This window comes from Eleutherodactylus coqui, chromosome 1 (assembly GCF_035609145.1).
Source record: "Eleutherodactylus coqui strain aEleCoq1 chromosome 1, aEleCoq1.hap1, whole genome shotgun sequence".
NCBI classification, from domain to species: Eukaryota; Metazoa; Chordata; class Amphibia; order Anura; family Eleutherodactylidae; genus Eleutherodactylus; species Eleutherodactylus coqui.
Genome location: NC_089837.1, coordinates 515221089 through 515245789, shown reverse-complemented (window position 1 = coordinate 515245789; position 24701 = coordinate 515221089). Strand labels below are relative to the sequence as shown.

The following is a 24701-nucleotide window of genomic DNA, read 5'->3' as shown; positions in this document are numbered from 1 at the left end:
GGATGGCAGAAAATGCGTCCAGCAATGTATCGACCACCCAGTCTTCTACGCAGTCCACTACTCCCGGCCTATGGACTGCAACTTTGAATCCTTTGGCTGCTGCTCCTCCTTCCTTCCAGCCTCCTCACTCCAAGAAAATAACTTATTCTGAGCAGGCAGACTCCCGGGAACTGTTCTCGGGTCCCTGTCATGAGTGGGAAAAAACGGTTCCTCTCTCACCTGAGGAGTTTGTTGTGACCGATGCCCAACCTTTGGAAAGTTCCCGGAGTCCAGGTGATGAGGCTGGGGACTTCCGGCAGCTGTCTCAAGAGCTTTTTGTGCGTGAGGAGGATGATGATGATGAGACACAGTTGTCTGTCAGTGAGGTAGCAGTAAGGGCAGTAAGTCCGATGGAGGAGTGCACAGAGGATTCGGAGAAAGAGCCGCTGGAAGATGAGGTGACTGACCCCATCAGGTTTGCTAAGCCTACTGAGGACAGGGATTCAGAGGGGGAGGCAAGTGCAGCAGCAGGACAGGTTGGAAGAGGCAGTGGGGTGGCCAGGGCGAGAGGCAGGGCCAGAGCAAAGAATCCCCCAACTGTTTCCCAAAGCACTACCTCATGGCAAGCCTCCGTGCAGAGGGCTAGGTGTTCAAAGGTGTGGAAGTTTTTTAGTGAGAGTGCGGACGGCCGACGAACAGTGGTGTGCAACCTGTGTAGCATCAAGATCAGCCGGGGAGCCACCAATACCAGCCTCACCACCACCAGCATGTGCAGGCATCTGATGGCCAAGCACCCCACAAGGTGGGACGAAGGCCATTCACCACCTCCGGGTCACACCACTGCCTCTTCCCCTATGCTCCAACCTGCCACACAGATCCAATAGCCCTCCCGGGACACAGGCACGAGCACCTCCCTGCCTGCACCCACACCTCCACAACCACACCTCCACCGTCCTCCACTCCATACAGCAATGTCTCTCAGTGCAGCATCCAGCTGTCGCTAAAACAAGTGTTGGAGCGAAAGCGCAAATACGCTGCCACCCACCAGTCTCCAGTCGCCACTATGGTTCCCGATGTGCCGTCCCTGCCCTACACCAGCACGTCTCCCGAAACATAAATCATGCCCTCACCAATGCGGTTACTGGGAAGGTCCACTTAACCGCGGACACGTGGACAAGTACTGGTGTGCAGGGCCACTATATCTCACTGACGGCACATTGGGTGAATTTGGTGGAGGCTGGGAACGATTAAGAGTCTGGAGCTGTTCATGTCTTACGCACACCTAGAATAGCGGGTCCTACCTCGGTGCTGGTATCTGCGACGTGTTATGCCACTTCCTCCAAACGCTTCCCTCCTCCTCCGCCACCTCTACCTCTCAATTAAGAAGTGTGAGCACGTTGCCAGCAGTCAGTATCGCGCGGCGCAGCAGCACAACGGTTGGCAAGCGTCAGCAAACCGAGCTAAAACTAATCAGCTTAGGTGACAAGAGGCACATGGCCGCCGAGCTGTTGTAGGGTCTGACAGAGCAGACCGACCTCTGGCTTTCGTTGCTGAGCCTCCAACCGGGCATGGTTGTGTGTGACAATGGCCATAAGCTGGTGGCGGCTTACACATGTGCCATGCCTGGCCCACGTCTTCAATCTGGTGGTTCAGCGGTTTCTGAAAAACTACCCCCACTTGTCTGACCTGCGTGGCAAGGTGCGCCGCGTATGCGCACATTTCCGCAAGTTCACCACGGACGCTGCTACACTGAGGACCCAGAAACATCGGTTTCCGCTGCCAGAGCACCGACTGCTGTGTGACGTGCCCACATGCTGGAATTCTATGCTGCACATGTTGGACAGGCTGTACGAGCAGCGTAGAGCAATAGTGGAATACCAGCTGCAACATGGGCGGCGTAGTAGTAGTCAGGCTCCGCAATTCTTTACTGAGGAGTGGGCATGGATGGCAGATATCTGCCAGGTCCTCGGAAACTTTGAGGAGTCTACCCAGATAGTGAGCGGCGATGCGGCAATCATTAGCGTTACCATCCCACTGCTTTGTCTGCTGAGAAGTTTGCTGCAAGGCATAAAAGCCGACGCTTTGCAGTTGGAACAGGAGACGGGGGATGACAGTATGTCACTTGATAGCCAGACCACCCTCATTTCTATATCTCAGCGCGTTTTGAAGGAGGGGAAGAGGAGGAAGAGAAGGAGGAGGTGGAAGAGACAACTGGCCACACTGCAGAGGGTACCCATGCTGCTTGTCTCTCATCTGTTCAGCGTGTATGGACTGTAGAGGAGGAGGAGGATCCTGAAAGTCTTCTTCCTAGTGAGGACAGCGATGTGTTGCGTACTGGTACCCTGGCACACATGGCTGACTTTATGTTAGGCTGCCTTTTCCGTGACCCTCGCTTTTGATGCATTCTGGCCAACACGGATTACTGGGTGTACACCCTTCTCGACCCATGGTATAAGAACCTTTCCACTCTCATTACCGAAGAGGAAAGGGGTACGAGAGTGGTGCAATACCACAGGGCCCTGGTGGAAAATGTGATGCTAAACTTCCCATCTGACAGCGCTAGTGGCAGAAGACGCTTTTCTGAGGGCCAAGTAGCAGGGAAGGCGATCAGGCAGCATGTCCAGCACAGGCAGGGGAACACTCTTTAAGGCCTTTGCCAGCTTTATGGCTCCCCACCAATGTGTCACCACTTCCCAGTCAAGGCTGAGTCGGAGGGAGCACTGTAAAAAGATGGTGAGGGAGTACGTAGCCGATCGTACCACCGTCCTCCGTGATGCCTCTGCTTTATACAATTATTGGGTGTCAAAGCTGGACATGTGGCACGAACTTGCGCTGTACGCCCTGGAGGTTCTGGCCTGCCCTGCCGCTAGTGTCTTGTCAGAGAGGGTGTTTAGTGCAGCTGGGGGAATCATCTCGGATAAGCATACCCGCCTGTCAACTGCCACTGCCGACATGCTTACACTCATAAAGATGAATGAAGGCTGGATTTCCCCAGACTTCTCTTCTCCACTGGCGGAGAGCAGTGGAACCTAATGAATGTTTTTGCTGTAACCGGAGAAAAAAGCATTCTCTATCACTTGAAAAAAAGGGGGAATTAGCTTTGTCAATCACTCTTGGATATTATTACTCCTCCTAAAATAGCATGTCATCACGCTGAACTGCCAATTTTTCTGCGGCCCAAAGGGCTCTGCTTATAATTTTTTTACAATTTTCCAAAGTTTCAAAAGTATTGATACTTTAACAGAAACCATTTTTTTGCACAGGGCTGCCTCCAGGTTCTGTTGCAAATTAAGTAAACATTTAAAAAATGTTTCTGGGTTTCACCTGCCCTCGCGGTTGAGAAATTTTTCAGTGGTACACTCTTTGTACCACCAATTTTTCTGGCCCTCGCCTATACTGTTCTCTAACTAATTTTTTCGGCCTTCGTCTACACTCATGGTACTCCAATGATTCAGGGGTTTGCCTATACTCTTGCTACAGAAATGTTACAGGGGTCTGCCTATACTTTTGCTACAGAAATGTTACAGGGGTCTGTCTATACTGTGGGTGCACAAAGACTTCCCATTGCGGTGTTTTATCTATCTGGCACAAATACACTAACTGACTAGGCAGAAATGTGGGCTGAGGCCAAGGTCCTTGGCAGGGTGAAACTCTCCCATGTTTGGGCACTCTGATTTCTTTCTGTGTAATACCATATGTGTGCACTGACAGCATAGGCGAGCCCAAGGAAATCAAAGACTTCCCCTTGCGGTGTTGAGCTAACTGACACCTACACAGAATGAAGTGTGTGGACACATGGATTTCCCCTTGCGGTGTCGATTGAGCTATCCGACACCAACACAGAATGAATAGTGTGAGGGGACCCGGATTGCCCATTGCTATGTAACTCGCGGCACCTTGGGTCACACAAGGTGGCGGCTGCGACCGAGCCTGAGCCTGGGCCCGCTCACGTGCTTCCCACACAGACTATTGCGGGTCCTACCTCAGTCACGGTTTCTCGGGATTATTATGCCACCGCCTCCTTCTGCTTGGGGTTTTGGGATCTGCATGTATTATCTTTAGTGCTACAAATTACAACAGTTATCCGAGACACAGGACTGGAGCATTCACAGGAAGCGTTAGTGATTTCATGAGACTTTCACACGGTCGCTATATACCTGTGGTGTTTAGTTTTGCGACACCTCCTGCTTCAAAACAATCTTTATGCCCACAATTTTGTAAGGGAGGTGGCACGGGATTGGAATAAGGATAGTATGTCAATCTATTATCAATTCTCAACACCATTGTGGGCTATCGCCTACACTTTCAAAGAGGGTCAGACCCTCTGCAGTCTGTGCCTCCGGTTCCTCCTCATCGCAGACGCACTTATAAATAGACATGAAGGTGGTGTAGCTATGAAGTGAGTGTGTGGCATGAGGGCAGCTGGACGCTGCGCAGGGAAACTTTTGTGTGCGCTGTGGACGCATGGTCATGTGGGGAGTTGGACAGCAATGCTAGCATGTAACCCAGGAGAAGAGGCAGCGGTGTCACCAGCAGGCAGTGATTGTCCTTGGTTGCAGGTAGTGTGGTGCTTGGCTAAGATGTGCCAGCGCGTGTGCCTTGCTAATGAGGTGTTACGGCACTCTGCCCCCCGAGCGCCAGTTGGGGTGCCCTGATCTATCACCGAAGGGACAAAAGGTTTCAGCAGCGACTTATGGAATACCCTGTGAACCCTCCATGTGACTGGCAACCCCAGCTCGTAGGCGAGTGGGTTCACCACACGTGTGATGGCAAACGGCCCCACGTAACGGGGCGCCAGCTTCAAGGACGGGACCCGCAATTTGAGATTTTTAGAAGACAGGTATACCTTCTGTCCCACCCGGTAAGGTTCAGACACAGACAGACTCTTCCCACTGCGCAACTGCATATGGGCCCCCGCTGCCTCCAAGTTTCTCTGCACCTCTTTCCATACTCCCCGAAGCGTATCTGTGGCGTCATCAGCTGCCGGACAGAGCGACGGAGTAGGGATTGCTGTAAGGAAGCGAGGATGCTGACCGTATACACTAAAAAATGGAGACACCCCAGTAGAAGAACAAAGGCGGTTGTTTAGTGCAAACTCTGCCAACGGCAGGAACTCCGCCCACTGGTAAGCCTTTTCGCTGGCAAACAACCGTAAATATTGCACTAAGTCTTGGTTCTTCCGCTCAGTCTGACCATTAGTCTGCGGGTGGAACGCTGACGAGAAGGAAAGCGAAGTTCCCAGGTTTCTGCAGAAGGCACGCCAAAACTGCGACACAAACTGAACCCCGCGATCAGATACAATATTTTGGGGAACCCCATGTAGGCGAATTATTTCCTTTACAAAAATCGTGGCAAATTCTTTTGCCGAGGGTAGCTTTTTTAACGCCACAAAATGTGCCATCTTTGAGAACCGGTCGACCACCACTAAGATAGTGGTGCACTTCTGGGATTCTGGTAGGTCAGTGATGAAATCCACTGATAAGTGTGACCAGGGACTGGAAGGAACCGGTAGTGGTCTCAGAGGACCCTCCGGAGGACGCCGCCGACTCTTATTGCGAGCACAGACCGAGCAACCCCTCACAAAGTTGCGGATCTCCTGAGACATGCCTGGCCACCAGAAGTATCGGGAGCAAAGCTCCAGGGTCCCCTGGAACCCTGGATGCCCGGCGAGAGCCGACGAGTGGGACTCATCCATGACTCTAGGGCGTAGGGTCTCTGGCACAAAACATCTGCCCTCCGGCACCCCTGACGGAGCGTCCTGCTGAGCATCCTGTAGTTGAGGGACGAAGTTAGACTCTAACGCTGCCACCACCACGCCGGGGGCTAAGATATTCTCGGGAGTCATGGTCCCACTGTCTGGTACCCCGAAACTCCGCGACAGGGCGTCCGCCTTCACGTTCTTCTCTCCGGGGATATATGTCACGACGAAGTTAAACCTGGCGAAGAACAACGCCCACCTGGCTTGACGAGCAGTGAGTCTTTTCGCATTGGCGAGATATACCAGATTCTTGTGATCAGTATATACGGTAATTGGGTGTCTAGCACCCTCAAGATGGTGTCGCCACTCTTCCAGAGCCCATTTGATAGCCAACAATTCACGGTTACCCACGTCGTAGTTGCGCTCTGCTGAATTGAACTTTCGCGAAAATAACGCACATGGGCTATAGCCAGACCTCCCACTGACTTCCTGCGACAATACTGCTCCTGCCCCCACTTCCGACGCGTCTACCTCAATAAAAAAGGGTAGTAGTGCGTCCGGCTGTATTAGCACCGGGGCAGTCGTGAATGCCTTTTTTAGACGGCTAAAGGCCTCAAGGGCTGCAGGCGACCACTTACCCAAGTCAGCCCCCTTCTTAGTCAGGTCGGTCAGAGGTTGAGCAATAACTGAGTAATTTCTAATGAATTTGCGGTAGAAATTTGCAAAACCTAAGAACCGCTGGAGAGCCTTGAGGTTGTCGGGTCTGACCCATTGGGAGATTGCTGCTACTTTATCAGACTCCATCTGAATCTCTGTGGGTGAGATTACATAACCAAGGAAGGATACTTGTTTAGAGCCAAATGTACATTTCTCTAATTTGACAAAAAGTTGATACTCGCGCAAACGGGTCAGGACCAACCTCAGGTGCCGCACATGTGAGTCCCAGTCAGGTGAGTACACCAGGATGTCGTCCAGATAGATGACCAGAAATACCCCCAGGAAGTCGTGGAAGACTGCGTTCATAAAACCCTGAAACACAGCGGGGGCATTACAGAGTCCAAAAGGCATGACCAGACATTCAAAATGTCCTAACGGGGTGTTGAACGCTGTCTTCCATTCATCTCCCTCTCTGATGCGAATTAAATTGTAGGCCCCCCTTAAGTCCAGTTTGGAGAACCAGTGAGCCCCTACCACCTGACTCAGCAAGTCAGGAATTAGGGGCAAGGAGCACTGGTTCTTCACAGTGATCTTATTCAAGGCCCGATAATCCACACAAGGCCTTAGTGTCCCGTCCTTCTTCTCTACAAAGAAGAGACCTGCCCCGGCAGGGGACCTGGACGGCCGGATATGTCGGTTGGCCAGAGCTTCCGAGACATAGGACTTGAGGGCTTCATGCTCACGGCCTGACAGATTGAAAATGGCTCCCTTAGGGATGGGACCGTCGGGAACCAGGTCGATACCACAGTCCCACTCCCTATGAGGAGGCAGAGCCTTAGACAGTTGTTTGGAGAATACATCCTGAAAGTCTGACAAATACTCCGGAATGAGCACCGTATCTGCGGAGCACACAGCTATGGTAGACAGGTGATTGTGACACGATGACCCCCAATGAGTCAATTCCCGGGTGGACCAATCAAATTGGGGGTAGTGCAGTGCCAACCAGGGCATACCAAGCACCACATCAACCGACATTTTTTCCATAACCAAGAAAGACAGTTCTTCCGAGTGGAGGACCCCCACCGTGAACTGTAATCTTGGGGTCCTCCATCGTACCAAGCCTGTAGAGAGAGGGGTGGCATCAATACTGGTAAACTGAATTGGCGTCTTCAACGCCACAAATTCCGCCATCAGAGAACGGACAAAACCCAGACTTATCAAGTTAGCGGCTGCTCCGGAATCAATAAACGCCCGCCCTGATCGGGAAAAATCCCAGAATCTAACATGACACGGTACCAAAAGTTTAGGAAGTACCTGAAGTCCTAGGCGATCCTCCCTGCAATCGCCTAGGACTCGGAGTTTTCCGCCGGTTCCGGCTGCGGGCGTTGAGACCTCAGTGGGCAGGTTATCACCCGATGTCCAGCTTTCCCGCAGTAGAGGCAGAGACGATGCAACAAACGGATCCGGCGTCGCTCTTTGGGGTCCAGCGGGTCCACCTCCATCGGCTCGGACGCAGAGACTGGTAAGGAGGAGGAGGGACCGGGGCCACTGACCTCCCTGACTCTACGGGTCTGCCTGTCCTGCTTCCTAGACCTGAGCCTCCTATCTGCCCTCACCGCTAGCTCCATAGCCTCCCTTAAGGACCCGGGAACGGGATGGGAGATCAACAGGTCTTTAACTGCGTCCGAGAGGCCCTGCAGAAAAACGTCCTTCAGCGCGCTATCGTTCCATGTCGTATCCCCCGCATAGCGTCTGAAGTTGGAGCAATAATCCTCCACACACGATAACCCCTGCCGCAGCGCCAACAACCGTGAAACCGCCAACCCCGCTCGGTCCGGTTCGTCGAAGATACCCCCGAGTTCCTGAAAGAAGGAGTCCACGGACTGCAGGCAGGAGGCACCCTCGGGGATGGAGAACGCCCATGTCTGGGCAGAGCCCCGCAGCAGGGACATTATCAGCCCGACCCTCTGAGTCTCCGACCCGGAAGAACGGGGACGCATGCGAAAAAACAGGCGACACGCCTGTCGGAAAACAAAAAACTTGTTCCTCTCCCCAGAAAACACCTCGGGAAGAGGGCACTTGGGTTCGGGGCTGGTTGAGGCGTCCGACCCCTGCGACACCCCCCGCTGCTCCTGGGCCACCATGCGAGCGGATAAATCCTGGATCACAGGCACCAGGGCCTGCAGCTGGTTCGTGAGGGAACCGATCGCCTCCATGACAAACGGTTTTTAAGGGCCAGTTATTATGTTACGGCACTCTGCCCCCCGAGCGCCAGTTGGGGTGCCCTGATCTCCTGCACCCCACTGTCCCTGCCTACTTGCCTCGGCCCTGGCTAACCCCAGGCGGACAACTGGGCGGCAGTCCCTGCGCTGGCTAGGGACCTGGCGACTACCTAGATGGAACTACTAACAGGGGACAGAGTGCCAACAGAAGAGGCAGGTGTAACAGACCAACAAAACTACTAGGAGAATCAAGGCTGGAGGTGTAGCTCACAGGCAAACGAAGGAAACTGACAAGCAACTAGGACAGACTAGAATAGACCTGACTAGAGGCTAGCAGAACCAATAACTGGCAGTGAGTTCAGGTCACTGCCAGCCTTTTAACTAAAAGCCTCCGCCCAGGGGCGGAGAGTGGGAGGAGCCGACTCTCCCACTGTTGCATAAGGGAGGTGGATGAGAGCGGGCGGCACCCTACGGGCGGACCCGCCCACGCCGCAGCACGCTGGCTGCTCCACGCTGCTGCACGCTGGCTGCTCCACGCCGTCGGGAGATCCCTGACAGCACAGCTCCGGGACGCCGAAGCCGACTTCGGAGCGGCGCGCGCCGGCCGCGGGACCCAGCGCCGCCCTGCATGGTAACATGAGGTTTGTCTGAAGTAAATTGTTAGGGGGGTGACCACCAGACTCTTGCCCCCATTTTGGCTTAATAGTGGGACCTGGAAGCCTCAGATGCAGCCATGCATGCTGCCCCTGCCCTTCCCTATCCGTTTCTGTGGTGTTTCCATGATTTTCTGATGTTTTCTGGTTTTTGACAAGTCATCAGCTATACGGAGCATCGGTCCCATACAAAAATGCTCGAGTCCCCCATTGACATCAGTTTGTAACTTGAAACGAGCTCTCGAGCATTACGAAAAGTTCAACTCGAGCAACGAGCACCCGAGCATTTTGGTGCTCGCTCATCTCTAATTGTGATATCCCTAGCTTGGTGGGACTAAAAAAGGATAATGACTGGAGATGAGCGAGCGTACTTGTCCGAGCTTGTTGCTCGTTCAAATATTAAGGTACTCGAGATGCTCGTTACTCAAGGCGAGCACCACGCGATGTTTGAGTCAATTCCATTTCCTTCCCTGAAAGTTTTGCGCCATTTACAGGCCAATGGAAACGCAGGGAAGGCATTACAACTTCCTCCTGTGACGTTCCAGGCCTATCACACACCCCTGCAGCGAGTGGCTGGCGAGATCAAGTGACCCCCGAGTATTTAAAGTGGGGCCGCCCGCGGCTCGCCACAGTCACACACTGGGAGAGATCAGGGACAGTGCTGGTGCTGCTATAGGGAAAGTGTTAGTGTAGGATCTTGTGTACAAGAACCCAAACGATCCTTCTTAGGGCCACATCTGACCATGTGCATTACTGTTGTGGCTGCTGGTAGCAGTTTTGCAAATTTTTAATTTTTTTTTGTATATCTGGCATGCAGTCACATTACAGCTATAGCGTTCTCAGGCTGCTGTCTGTACTACATAGTATAGGGACAGCGTTGCTGAGATAGGGAGAGTGGGTAGTGTAGGATCCTGTGTACAAGAACCCCAACCGTCCTTCTTAGGGCTACCTGTGACTGCGTGCATTTTACAGGTTGTCTGAGGGAAGTTGTAGTCCATCACAATTGCACAGCTAGGCCTGTTTGCTGCCTTCCGTATAATTTTTTTCTGGCTGCAGTTAGCGTTACATGGCCGCTGTCAGCCCCCAACTGTACGCCAATAATTCCAAAACTTTTTACACCGCTCTGTGTCTGCCGTCAACTTCACGCACAGTGTACGGTGACAGCCCCTGATAGAGGGAAAGTCATATACACGCTATATAGCCAGTATTCTTTTTCAAAAAATTTTTTAAATAAAAGCTTCTTTTTACGGCTACCTGTGACCGTGTGCATTTTACAGGTTGTCTGATGGGAGTTGTAGTCCATCACTATTGCACTTAGGCCTGTTTGTGGCCTTCCTGACATTTTGTTTTGAATGGAGTGTACCTTACTAGACTGCTCTCAGCGACAAAGTCTACGCACATAATTCCAAGATTATTTACACCGGCCTGTGTCTGCAGTGAATTAGAGACGCACAGCATACGGCCACAGCGACTGATAGAGGGAAAGTGATATACACACTATATAGCCTGTATTTTTTGACCAAAAACAACAAAAAGCTCCTCAGTTGGGATACCTTTGACTGTTTAAATTTCACTGGGTGTCTGATGGGAGTTGTAGTCCATCACTATTGCACTTAGGCCTGTTTGCCGCCTTCCTGACTATTTTTTTCTGCCTGGAGTTTGCCTTACTATAACGCTCTCAGTGACAAAGTCTAGGCACATAATGCCAAGATTATTTACACCAGCCTGTGTCTGCAGTGAATTTGATGCTCAGCGTACGGCCAACACAGATACTTATAGAGGGAAAGTGACATACATAGTATATAGCCTGTCGTCTTTTTTTTTTTTAAAAACCAAAAAGCTCCTTTGTTGGGCTACCCCTGACTGTCTGAATTTTACAGGGTGCCTGGTGGGAGTTTTGGTGCATCACTATTGCATTGCTAGGCGTATTTGCGGCCTTCCTTCCATTTTTTTCTGCCTGGAGTTAGCGTTATGATTCCGCTCTCTGCATGAAAGTGAACACATATAATTGCATAATTATTTACAGCAGTCTTTGTCTGCTCTATTCGTAATCCACCATGCTAAGGGGTAGGGGTAGGGGTCAAGGATGTGGACATGGGCGAGGATGCGGAGTTCCAAGTGAGGGTGTGGGCACAGGCCGAGTTCCTGGTCCAGGTGTATCCCAGCCGACTGCTGCGGGATTAGGAGAGAGTCAAGTTTCTGGAGTCACCAGCTTCATATCACAATTTATGGGTCCACGTGGTAGACCTTTATTGCAAACAGAGCAGTCTGAGCAGGTCCTGTCGTGGATGGCAGAAAATGCATCCAGCAATGTATCGGGCACCCAGTCTTCTACGCAGTCCACTGCTGAAACTCTGAATCTTCTGGCTGCTGCTCCTCCTTCCTCACAGCCTATACTGCTGCTACAAAAATGGTACTGGGGTCTGCATGTGCTTCTGCTACATAAATGCTACAGGGGTCTGCTGATACTGCTGCTACAGAAATGTTACAGAGGTCTGCATATACTGCTGCTAGAGAAATGTTCCTGGGGTCTGCCTCTACTTCCACTACAGAAATGGTACTGGGGTCTGCCTATACTGCAGCTACAAAAATGTTCCTGTTGTCTGCCTACACTGCTTCTACAGAAATGTTCCTTGGGTCTGTTTATACCTTTGCTACAGGAATGTTACAGCGGTCTGTCTATACTATGGGTGCACTAAGTCTTCCCATCTCGGTGTTTTACCTATGTGGCACAAATAATACAGTAACTGACTAGGCCAGAATTGCTGACCGAGGCCAAGTTGCTTCGCGGGACGAAACTCTCCCATGGTTGGGCACTCCGATTTCTTCCTGTGTAATACCATCTTTGTGCACTTACAGCATAGGCTAGGCCAAGGAACTCAAAGACTGCCCCTTCCAGTGTTGAGCTATTTATGTTGCGACACATAGATTTCCCGTTGCTATGTAACTCAGGGCACCTTGGGTCACAAACGTGGAGCCTTGGAACCAAGCCTGACCCTGGGCCCACTAATGTGCTTCCCACACAGACTATAGTGGGTCCTGGTCATGGTGTCTTGGGCTTGTAATGCCACCTCCTCCTCCTGCTTGGGGTCAGGGGATCAGCACTGGGCATCTTGTATTTTCTCCCGTGTTACCACAGTTATCTGAGACACTGGTTTGGTCCAAAGAAGAGGAGGGTTACTGCATTGTTGAGACCTTCACAGCTGTACTAGCATCGGAGTCTGCTCTATGCCCACGATTGCTGAGGGTTTGTGCAGAGGCCTATGTACTCGGCAGAGTGAAAGTCTGGCATGTTTGGGCACTATCATTTCTTCATGTTTATTACTGTCTTTGGGTTCCTTCGGCTCGCCTACGCTGTGGGTGCATAAAGACTTCCCATAGCGGTGATTTACCTGTCTGGCACAAAGTCACTGACTGACTTGGGTAGGGTGCATAGTGCAGATGCCTTTCCTATTGCGGTGTCGCTAGAGCTATCCAACACCTAGAGAGAATGAATACTGTGTGGCCACATGGACTGTCCATTGCTAAGTTAGTCGCAGCACCTTGGATCTCACAAGATATTGCTGGGACCGAGCCTGGCCAAGGGCCCGCTCACATCCTTTCAGCACAGGCTACAGCGGGTCCTGGTCATGGTTTCTGGGCCTTGTAAGGCCACCTCCTCCTCCTGCTTGGGGTCAGGGGGTCAGCATTGCGCATCATGTATTTTCTCTCGTGTTACCACAGTTATCTGAGAAATGCATTTGGGCCACAGGAGAGGAGCATAACTGCATTAATGAGACCTTCACAGGTGTACTAGCATCGAAGTCCGCTTCCTGCCTGCGATTGCTGAAGCTGTTGGCCGAAGCCTATGTCACGGGGAAACTGCAACGGCGTCAGGTTGGGCCTGTGGAACATTTTCCTAGCCAATCCAGTCTTTGGAGCAGTGAAAGAAAACGTAATGGATTTACTGAGACCTTCACAGGTGTAATAGCATCGAAGTCCGCTTCCTGCCTACGATTGCTGAAGCTGTTGGCCGAGGCCAATGTCCCGGGGGAACTGCAACGGCGCCAGGTTGGGCCTGTGGAACTTTTTCCTGGCTAATCCAGTCTTTGGAGCTGTGAAAGAAAATGTAACGGATTTACTGAGACCTTCACAGGTGTACTAGCATTGAAGTCCGCTTCATGCCCGCGATTGCTGAAGCTGTGGCCTGAGGCCTATGTCGTGTAAGTCTGCCATGTTTGGCCACTCTGATTTCTTTATTGTTCATGTCTTGGGTTGCGTTGGACCCACCTATGCTGTTGGTGCACACAGACTTCCCATCGCGGTGTTTGACCTGTCTGGCACAAAGACACTGACTGACTTGGGTAGGGGGCAGAGTGCAGATGGCTTTCCCCTTGAGGTATCGATTGAGCTATCTGACACCTAGACAGAATGAATACTGTGTGGGAACATGGATTCCCCATAGCTATGTAACTCATGCCTATGTTTGCAGCTCCTGAGGGAGGTTGGCACTTTATTGGAATGAAGATCGAACGTCAATTTCTCATTAATTTTCAACTGCATTGTGGGCTATCGCCCCGCCCCTTTTAAAGAGGGCCGCTACCTGGCCCTGCCAACCCTCTGCAGTGTGTGCCTCTGGTTCCTCCTCATCGCAGACGCACTTATAAATAGACATGAGGGTGGTGTGGCTATGAAGTGAGCATGTGGTATGAGGGCAGCTGAAGGCTGCGCAGGGACACTTTTGCGTGCGCTGCGGATGCAGGGTTGTGCGGGGGTGGGGGGGGAAATCGGGCAGCATGTAACCCAGGAGAAGAGGCAGCGGTGTGTCCCGCAGGCAGTGATTGCGCTTGGTTGGAGGTAGTGTGGTGCTTAGCTAACGTGTGCCTTGCTAATGAGTGTTTGTCCGAAGTAAAAATTGTTGGGGCGGTGGCACTCTTGCCGCTTTTGTGGCTTAATAGTGGGACCTGGGAACCTGAGATGCAGCCCAGCATGTTGCCCCTCACCTGCCCTATCCGTTTCTGTGTCGTTTTCATCACTTTCTTGGGTTTTCCAAATTTTCCCAAATGAAAACCTTAGCAGAGCATGGGTCATATACAATAATGCTCGAGTCGCCCATTGACTTCAATGCGGTTCGTTATTCAAAACGAACTCTGGAGCATCGCGAAACGTACGACTCGAGCAAAGAGCACCCGAGTATTTTGGCGCTCGCTCATCTCTAGAAGCAACCAATTTAATTAATGTTACCTGTTAGTGCATTAAATGGTGCATGCCCAAACACAGAATGCAATACAGAATATCAAACACTCCACAGACCTTATGATTGCCCGAATTATCTACTTCACAGGACATTTCATCGATGGAAATAGCTGTATTTCCTATTTTCATAGAGAGTAAGGCCATATCTGCATACATAAAAAAAATAGATCAAGGCTTCACTCAAAAATTTCCTTCACAGGCCTACACTGGGATTAAAATGGATAGTTGGCATCCACAGAATTTCAAGAGAATATATGACATGAAATTCCACTTTTTCAATCAAATATTGTCTTTGATTTTTGAGCTGTTCAACAGAATTCACGAAGCAAAGCTATTCAGCAAGTTGGACCGTTGTGGCACATAACCGGATTAAAGTTTGGGAAAGAGAAGAATGGAAGGCTACTTTAAACCAATAATGTTCAGTATGAATATTTAATTATACCTTTTAGTCTCTACAATGCACCAGCCAATGTTCAATACATTTTTAAGGCATGTGCAGAAATCTGCTTTACTTTTTTGCAGTAGTTTGCCCAAGTGACATACTCATCATTCTCTCTGGCTAACACTACTTATTGCAAGCATCTCAAAACCGTTCTACAGCATCTACATCAAAATGGCTTATATACCAAACTAGAAAAATGCCTCTTCATGCTGTCCAGTTTTTATGGATTATGTAAATAAGTGTGGACACAGTAGAGGTCCAGAGAAATTATTGCCAGTGCTAAATTGTCTTAAACCACAGAGTGTGACAACCATGCAACACTTTTTAGGATTTGCACATTTTTACCTCATATTCATGCCCCACTTTTCATTCAATGCTCCAATATTAGTTTGGATATGGAAAGGTTCCAATCCTATAGACTGAAGATGCAAAAGAGGTGTACAATAAATGAAAACAAGCCTTCGCCAACATTCTTCACTGCTTTTTCATTTCGAGCTGAAACTCTTTTGCATTGAATAACTCTAAAGGCTACTGTGACTTCTGGGATGTTTGGGGAAGTGTGAAAATCAGAGCAACACAAGTGCTTCCTCCAGACTTAGCCCTTAAGAAAATAAGTGGGAGAGTGGATCCTCATGCACTCACTGACAGAAGAATTGCCCGACCCTTGTGCTCAGAAGGATAAAGCCACAATGAACTAATCATAACAGAATTGTAAATAGTACCTGCTTTCCAGTACGATGGCAATATAAGACATAGTGTGTGAAGGTGTACATTTTATTGGGGGTAGATGGCGGCATTTATTGTATTGGGGTTCATAGCATTAATTGATCAATAGTACCCAATAGTAGCATAGTGTAGCATAGTAGCATAGCAGAATAAAATGAGCACCTGTGTTATGATGTCATTCTCCCTAAAGCATTATTTGTTCCTATTTATCCAGCACATATGTAGTCAAAAATAAATATAAATGGATAATAAACCCGGATCCAGGATGTAACATTATGCTGGAGGCCTTTTTCTTTCTTCATTCATTGACGTTCATAAATCTGTCTGCCGTTTATTAGAAAATAAACATAAAATGAAAAAGGAACCCGGATCCAGGATGCAACATTACACTTGAGGCCTTTTTCTTTCTTTATTCAATGAGGTTCAAAAATCTTCATCTGTAGTTTATTTGATTGAGGAAGCTATATACATGGAATGGGCACCACAGAGATGTCCATCTACTAGCTCGTTGTAGGTCTTTGGTTGTTTAAAACCAAAGGAAGTTGGCGTGGCATGGATTTCATTAGGTGTTGAAATTGTTCTGAAGGAATGTTGGTCCATGTGGAAAAGACAACTTCTTGCTGTGGCCTCAAATTAGTTGCAGGCACTGATGTGAACCGAATAGGTGATACAGAATCTTCATCAATTCACTGTGCTTGTGCCATATTCTGACCCCCACATCAATATGACAACAGAAATCTGGATTTGTCAGCACACATGAGGGTATTTTTACTGCTCATTAATCAAATTTGTGTGTTCTTTTGCTCAGTTGAATCTCACTTTATTCTTTCTCTTAAAGTGGCTACACACGGATAGGTGTGTGAACAAATTTGCACACTTAAAATTTGCATGTGCAATATGCAGAGAATAGAACCTGTTGTTTTCAATGGTTCATTCTTACCTCTCGTTAAGGTAACGCATGCATTTTAGTTTTAACAGCCATGTAATGCCACCCTTAGATGGCAGTGGTGCTTGTACTGGTCATCTGTTATTATAGCACATCCAGGCTAAGAAATACTGAGCTGTGCATTCAAACACATTAGTTAAGGAAGCAACATTGCATCTTGCTGCAATGTGCCTGACTGTGGCCCAGCCATTTGTCAGAAGACTACTTGACATCCTCTTCTGGGTACTAATGTTATCCAGTTGTCAAGTGTTATTGTCCAAGTCTGGACTGCAATTACTAGTGGGCTGCACTGCCTGCCTGCGATCAGTGGGCCACTGTTCAATGATGCATTAAATTTGGCAAAAACTGTCACTTTTCTTTACTGTAAACTTTGAAATTATATTTCACCTAGAAATGTTTGGCACAGTCCATCTTAAACTCTCAGTGACATAACTTCTTTCAACGTTATTGTGTTCCAGATGTCTAAGCTTTGTGTTCTGCAGGACGAATTCAACTTGGTATAGGAACAAACTCGGATACATATAATCTATTGAATGATTATTAATTTGTTGTTTGGGTTGCAAACAACTGGAAAAAAATTTCACTACTGATTTTTGGTGGTATGTTGGCAGCTGGAGGGACAAAACCTATGTAGCATGTGCAGCTCACTGCAGCAGAAGTTTTACAAAACACAAAACATGTTAGAACTGGAGATACACATTAAGATATCACCTATTTTAACCCCTTAACCTCCATGGTCTGCAATAAATGAACATCATAGACTGGCTTGCCTTAGGCCTCTATGATAGAAATTTATGAGAGCTCTGTGTGTTCACAGTTAGCCTTCTGCTGTAATGGAGAGGATCAGAGTAAACTCTAATCCCAAAGTGTATCTCTCTAAACGCCTTGATCATTAATGACCGTGACATCTAGGTGGTTAGATAATGGTAGGGGGATCTCTCTCTTTCTATCAGCACCATAAAAATACAACTGCAGTATGCTCATGATTAACCATGGCAGCCAGAGAACTAGGAAAGGCCTACAGATATGTGATAGTTTTGTTTATTAGTCTGATTCCTTAGCACAGTCTAATACATTACTTTACAGATAGTACATCTGCTCACCGGGAATATCCACGCTGTGCGTAAATATTACCTACAGGGAGTCCACTGAGCAATGGGCTGCCGGCAACCCCTGCAGTGATTTTCGGGAAGGACTTTAAAAGCCCTTCCCTGAAAATCATCCCTGACGTGTAAAGTAAAAAAAAAATATGCACTTACCTCTCTGCTGCAGTGAAGCTCAGAGGTGTTTAGCCGTATCTCTCCCAGCACTGCTCTGAGGCTGTTTCAGCAGGCGGGGATTTCCCCGCCTGCTAAAAGGGTTGTGTCTGATTGGTTAAGCACTCAGTCAATCACAGGCAGCACTCGGCCATTCATTGAATTTAATGAATGGCCGAGTGCTGCCTATGATTGGCTGAGTACTGTGACCAATCACAGGCATCACTCAGCTGTCATTCAATAAATGGCTGAGCAGTGCCTGTGATTGGCTGAGCGCTCAGCCAATCAGTCACATCCCTTTCAGTAGGCAGGAATTTTAAAAAGTTAATTCTACACATGTGGAAAATAGGGCAAGTTCTATTTTTTTGTTCATAGGCTTTATTTATCCATTGACGTAGCTGTATGAGGGCTTGCTTTTTGTGGTACGAGTGCTATTTATAAATGGTTCTATTTAATGTACAATATAATGTACTGAAAAACTTTTTAAAAATTCTAGTAAGAAATGAAAATTATGCCGTCTTTTGGTGTGTCTTGTTTCTATGGTGCAATAACTGCAACAAAAAAATAACATTACAACTTTATTCTGATGGATAGTACGGTTACTACATTAGCAAGCTTTTTTTTTGCTGTTATATGTGTATTTTTTTCAAAGATATTTAATTTTAAAAATATTTTTAGCTGAGATCTTCTGCGTGCAATAGCTTTTCTATTATTCTGGTGACATAGTTGTGTGAGGGCTCATTTTTTAAGGGACTTAATGTAGTTTATGTTGGTACTATTTTGGAACACATGACTTTTTTATCACTTTTTATAGCATTTCTTTTAGAGACAGGGTGACCAAAAAAAAGCACATTTCTGGTGTACTTTTTATTTTTATGATGTTCATCATGCTGGCTAAATAAAGCATTACTTTGATAGATCAGACTTTTATGGATGCATCGATACCAAATATGTATTTTTGTTTAAGATTATTTTATTATTAATTTGGCAAAAGGCAAAAGACCTTTTTAAATGTTCAAAAATCTTTTATTGATCATCAAGGATTGCAGTTATTACAACATCTTTCAGTCTTCAGATTTCAACCACATCTGTAGTTGTGAAGGAATAATACAGCAATCAAATAACTTAATAAATCTAAAGCTGATCAATTCCTAGCCAGGAAATTACAATATGTCAAAAATAAATGTCAATAACTTTTAAATCAACATTGCTTTATTTCCTACAATATTTAATAGATAACAATTGACAAAGGGGAAGTAATATAGTGAAGGAGAGAAGAAAAGGGGGTGGGGGAGGTTATAGTATCAACCTACATGCAGCAAAAATCATCATATTTAACATTAGATTCTTCCTTTTATGTCTATGTATTATTGGAAGAATAAAACATTAAGATGCATCTGAGAAACATCCTGCATTCTTCCCTAAACAGAGTTCTCTGCCCTCTGAAATCAGAGTACCAAGCAATCTTCATCGACATTACTCCCATCCTTGAGATTATGTGAGAAAGAATTATTTTATTTAAAGTGGCTTACCCAAGACCCCCAAACCTCTGTAAATTGTCAACTTTATTGTTCCTATAAGCATGCCATTTCCTCATAGGAAGAGAGCAATTTCCTAAATTTAATAGGGACTTTCTCCAGCAACAGAACTGCCAATTCAGGTGTTGGACAGATATCAATTCACAGGGCCATATTCAAGAGGGTGAAAAAGAAGACTTCCAAGTGGTTTGGATGCTTGGGCAACTACAAAAAGTATGTAGTAATGTCCCTCTTTTTCCACAGCGCCTTCAGCATCTATCTGAGGTCTCTGGAAAAAAATCTGATAATCAAACCGGGGACCGATACCAACGTGTAACCACTTTGCAGTGTGCTTCTAAAAGATTTGCGCATCGGGATGCTTTATTTGCTCATGTGTGCATGCTTTTCCATTGCTGAGAAGAGAAGGAACACCCCAATTTAAAATATGGGCTCTTTTGTACAAAAGTGTTTCCAAGTAGTTTGGTCTTTTCTCTTTTGTGTATAGCCCCGCCTGTTGTGCATTCCATAATGTAAATCAACATGACTCTGGCAAAACATAAATCTGAAAGTACTCCAATGCACTAGCAACTCTTTCTTGAAATTTTCGGATCTTCAACAAAAAAAGTATTGTTCCTCCAACTTCCGAAAGTAGGAAGTTGGGGTTCTAGCTGTATTTTAATTTTCACTGGAGCATGGTCTGACCAAGATGCCACTTCTACAGATACCTCTCTTATTCTCATAAGAGTAGGAAAATCCACCAGAAAGATGTCGATCCTGGAGAACGAACGATGTCTGGAAAAATAAAATGAATATTCACAAGGAGTTCACATTCAAACACATAAATAGACTCATGCAATTCAGCTTTAAGAAGCCATGAGGCAGTGTGGAACCATCCCTTCTAGCCCTCCACCTAGAATAGCATTGAAGTCATCACATAAAATTAGACTCCCTTTTTGTATCCTTCTTATCGTCCTCATCACTGTCCAAAAATCTAATCTGGCAAGAGTTGGGTGCATAGATATTAGCTAGAGTCATGAGAGAACCTTCAATTTTGCAAATTAAAATTATAAATCTTCCTCTCATATAACACTCATGATGCTACCGCAATTGTCATCATGACCTGTTTAATTACTACCATACTGTCATTGCACAAAATGTCCTATACCAAGATTAATATTAACAATAATAGCGATGTATGATCCAACATCCAATGTGATACCCAGGAACGTAGGAAATGAACAAAGATTTATTCTGTGTTGCCACAAATGTTAAGTCTGGGGAAAATGAAGGTTCTCAAATCTCAGACTAACTTCTGACATCACAACAGAGCTTTTTATATCCTGTAGGCTGGCTTAGTAAAGGCTAACACTTATTGGTTCATCTTATCCTTTCCTCACATAAAGAAGCCATGAAGAGTATATTCACTTTCACTTATGCCAATCACGTGTTGAAAAAATGAGAGGGAGATATGGGAAGAGAAGGACACAGTCCAACCTTGCGGGGGATCACAGCTACAACTCCCAGCATTCACTCAGATAACTACCTTGGAGGCATATTAGAGCAAAGTAGGGAGGGATAGAGTGAATTCCACTGCTCTTGGCACTGGGTTAGACAGTGAATGTTGGCTGCAGGTAGCATTACATAGGAAAAGAATAGCTACACAGCAGAGCAGATTGAGATACATAACAATATATAATATGCTTCAGACTTTGGGCTGACAACAGAGAAACAATAGTTAATAAGTCCTTGTATCACAATAGTACTATATAAAGGACACATTTACACTGCCATACCATATTATCATCACATAGTGATGGGATAACATATACTGTTACTAAGCAAAGACCAATACAAAGATCAATCTTATCAAAAACACTAAATGAGTAAATAACCAGGACACACTAACATGAGAAACAGCTTAGGAAACTTCTAGAACCTAGAAAAGATATTCTTTAGGCACTGGAGCAATGGGAGAAAGCATGCTAAGTAGTCTGATAAGGGAAGAGTTTTGCAGGGTAAGAATTGGTGTGCACGGGCCATCTGAGAGACCAAGAATCATAGTGTGCATTTGAGATCCCAGTGGAAGAAGGACACTGAGCAAGAGAGCAGCAGGCAGGAGAGTTGCATGTTGGCCACGTTATTTAGCTGTGGTTTATGGATTGCATATAATTTCCTCTGTTACCTTATATGACTTGGCCTCCTAATATGCAGACTGTGCGATGGTCTGGCAATTCACATCTTTCTGTTTACCTACCTTACTAGTACTTAGTAAGAAAAAAGTAAATACTAAATGGGAAAGGATCCCGGATCCAGGATGGAACATTAAGTTCTGGGTGTTTTACTTTCTTTTGCAATTATAAATCTTTCTGACATTTATGTGGTTGAGGGAATTATATATAAGCCATGTATACATAGCATTCTCCAGTCTCCCTTTCTCTGCCTGCTGATTTGCTGTGTTCAAGTCGTCCACCCCTGGCTTTATCACTACAGAAATGACACTGCATAGGATGATGACCATCTTGCTAATTGTGTGTCTATCGCTCTGTTTTGAAGTCTTACAATCTCGTTTGCTGGTAAAGTAAATTATATTTGAAATTTTGTACTTTATGCACTGTAAATTTGCATTTATGTAGATAATTCAGACTTCTCTATATTTAATGTTGAGAGAATCCAAATATAGAACATTTCTTAGAATAAACTGAAAATGTGTCTATCGCTTTGTTTTGAAGTCTTACCATCTCGTTTGCTGGTAAAGTAAATTATATTTGAAATTTTGTACTTTATGCATTGTAAATATGCATTTATGTAGATAATTCAGACTTCTCTATATTTAATGTTGAGAGAATCCAAATATAGAACATTTCTTAGAATAAACTGAAAATGCAATATTAAATATCTGCAGTATTTACCTACTAGATAGTTGCTGGAGAAGTACATTTTTCTGAGCAGTTAAACATTTCTAAACGTACCAGATGCCTTTTCTAATATAACTCTTTAACATTTAATTTGCTAACATAGAGCCACAAGGAAACCTGTTTGGATGGTAGAAACAGTACAGTAAGTCTGTTGAAGGGTATATGACAATACAGGGGGAAATGAAAGATTCAGGCGGGAGCTCAGTTTATTGCATTTAGGTATCTTTGTACAGCTTCTTAGACTCCATGTCAACGTGGCTAATAATGCTGGAGGGGTCCAATGAGCGCTTCCCTGGCACTAACAGGAAGCAATTATTGGTGTGTGTGTGTGTGTGGGGGGGGGTCTCTTGTACAGGAATAGACTCTCACTGTAGAGGAAAATGGCAGCTAGAGGAGAGTGTGAGTGCTCGACAAAATACAGAAGAGAGATGAGGGATGGATCTTGGACAGGAGCTACTAGAGAAAGTGGGATGATTAGGAAAGAAATTAGGTGCAAACATTAAAAATTGTGCCCCCCAAAAATGTTTTTGTTTTTTTTTAAAGAAACTTTTAACATCTCACTAATGTTGAAAAGTGTCTGTAACATTTTTTCTGTCATGATTCAAGAGGTAGCTGTAAGGAAGAGAAAAGTACCTAACATATCCAGTAATAGGTCCCATATTCACTATACAGCTGGCACCACTGGGATAAGTTTGATGCACTTTATATTCTAGATTATGTCTACATTCTGTCTACATTCAGGAAAATAGGCAAAACTTATCATAAGGGTTATTTTTTATGCCAGTTTTCTGGTAGCTTCTTTTCCTTCTCAAGTTCACATTGCAACAAATGTGTCATCTTTTCAATTATGCTGATTAATTTGTTCCATCTTTAAATATGTCTAGAGATATGGAGCCACTTTCTGTGCCACCCAGATTCTGGAGCGAGATTGTGCCAAACTAAGGTTTATCTGACATCAGCAATTTTTAAATCTGTCTAAAAACCTTACAGACCTCAAACCCAGTTCCATTTTCTAGACATTTTTTTTAAGTCAGTGACAGTAAAATATGTGTGAGCAGTACACACAGAATATAAACCATTGATTTCATGCAGCATGCTCTATTTTTATTCACATTCGCACAACAAAAATCCCTATAGAAGTGACACCCAATAAAATTGCACAAGACGCTGCACAATCCCACAGGAAAAAGAACACATCTGAAGCTAATTGGACTAAGAAACAGGTAAATCAACCTGTGGCTGTGTCCCGCTCCAAGGTGAAATCGATTAGTGAATGCACAAAGTACAGTAATGTGTACATATATTCGTGTACTTTGGTCCTTTTGCAGAATTTGGTGCCTCATCAGTAATTAATGTGCCCCAATATCAACAATTCTCCCTTACAGTGTGTAAATGCAGAGGCCATATTTATCTATGTATCTACACCTTGTGTCAGTGATATTTTGCTCCAAAACAATGTCTAATCAGTTGTGAGATACACGTATCAGCCATTTCCACCAGAAATAAAAGGCATTTGTGCTTTGCACACCAGGTTTAGAAACTGGAATAGGAAATGGGTGTGGCTTGTTGCTTGGCCATTTATCACTTGCTACTTTTTAGAAGTTGCTACGTTTTTGCAAAATCTTAGTCCAATAGATGCGAGGCATAAAAATTACAGAAACATCTAATAGACATTTAAAAGATGCAACAAATTTACCAACATAGTAAGACATTTTATAAAATAAATCTCAGATAATGTCGCCTCCCGCAAAACTGACTTCAAAAATTCCCGTATAGTACATTTCTTGTAGCACAGACTCAGATTAGCAAATCAGGAAATCTGTGAAATTCCTAGTGGGCCTTCAAACCAACATACAGACTCTTTATTGTAGCCTGAGAGGAGATTCTAACAAATGCACCCCATCTTCCCCTAACATGGGTCCTGCCTCCTTAATGTGTCCAGAGGGATAGGTCAGAATAAAAACACAACAAGATGCGGCAACTATCGAAAACTCTTTAGGGCTATGCTGCTCCAAGCTGCACATTGTAAAGGCAGGCATTGCTGAACAGGAGAGCTTCTTCATTGGAGAGGAGCCTGGCAGTGACAGGCGATCTACCAATCAGCACTCCTGGTCATTAAAGCTGCATCCAAGTGTTCCAAATTCCCAAAATAGCACAAGAAATGTTGCATTATGCCACAATTATCAGGACATATGCTACTGTGGAGCCTTGCTTAAAAAAGGGGTGGGGGGGCACAGTTTCAGCACCTGAAGGCCATTAAGTGAGGTTATCACAAGATGAGGCAGCTAACACATATATATTAGAGCAATTGCACATTTACAGGTGTGAAACAGGGCTTGTATATAGAGTTATGAGTATAAAAGTGTCTCTGGGTATATAGAAGTATATACATTTAAATCCAAGATTGGATTTAAATGTATTTCTGCATGTGTACAAGTAAACTTGTAAAGCAGGA

General features: G+C 46.0%; 2 protein-coding genes across 5 annotated transcripts in view; both read left to right on the top strand.

Annotated features, from left to right (window-relative positions):
- LOC136588589 (keratin-associated protein 10-4-like) overlaps positions 1 to 24701 on the top strand; it is an 820730-nt gene that overhangs the window by 410298 nt on the left and 385731 nt on the right. The gene's annotated exons all lie outside the window — the stretch shown is intronic.
- LOC136614557 (uncharacterized) overlaps positions 21761 to 24701 on the top strand; it is an 88675-nt gene continuing 85734 nt past the window's right edge. For all 4 annotated transcript variants that reach the window (XM_066594121.1, XM_066594122.1, XM_066594120.1 and 1 more), the window contains exon 1: positions 21761 to 21904. In XM_066594121.1, coding sequence (XP_066450218.1) covers positions 21824 to 21904 — 81 coding nt within the window. In that variant the 5' untranslated portion in view covers positions 21761 to 21823. The remainder of the gene's footprint in view (positions 21905 to 24701) is intronic.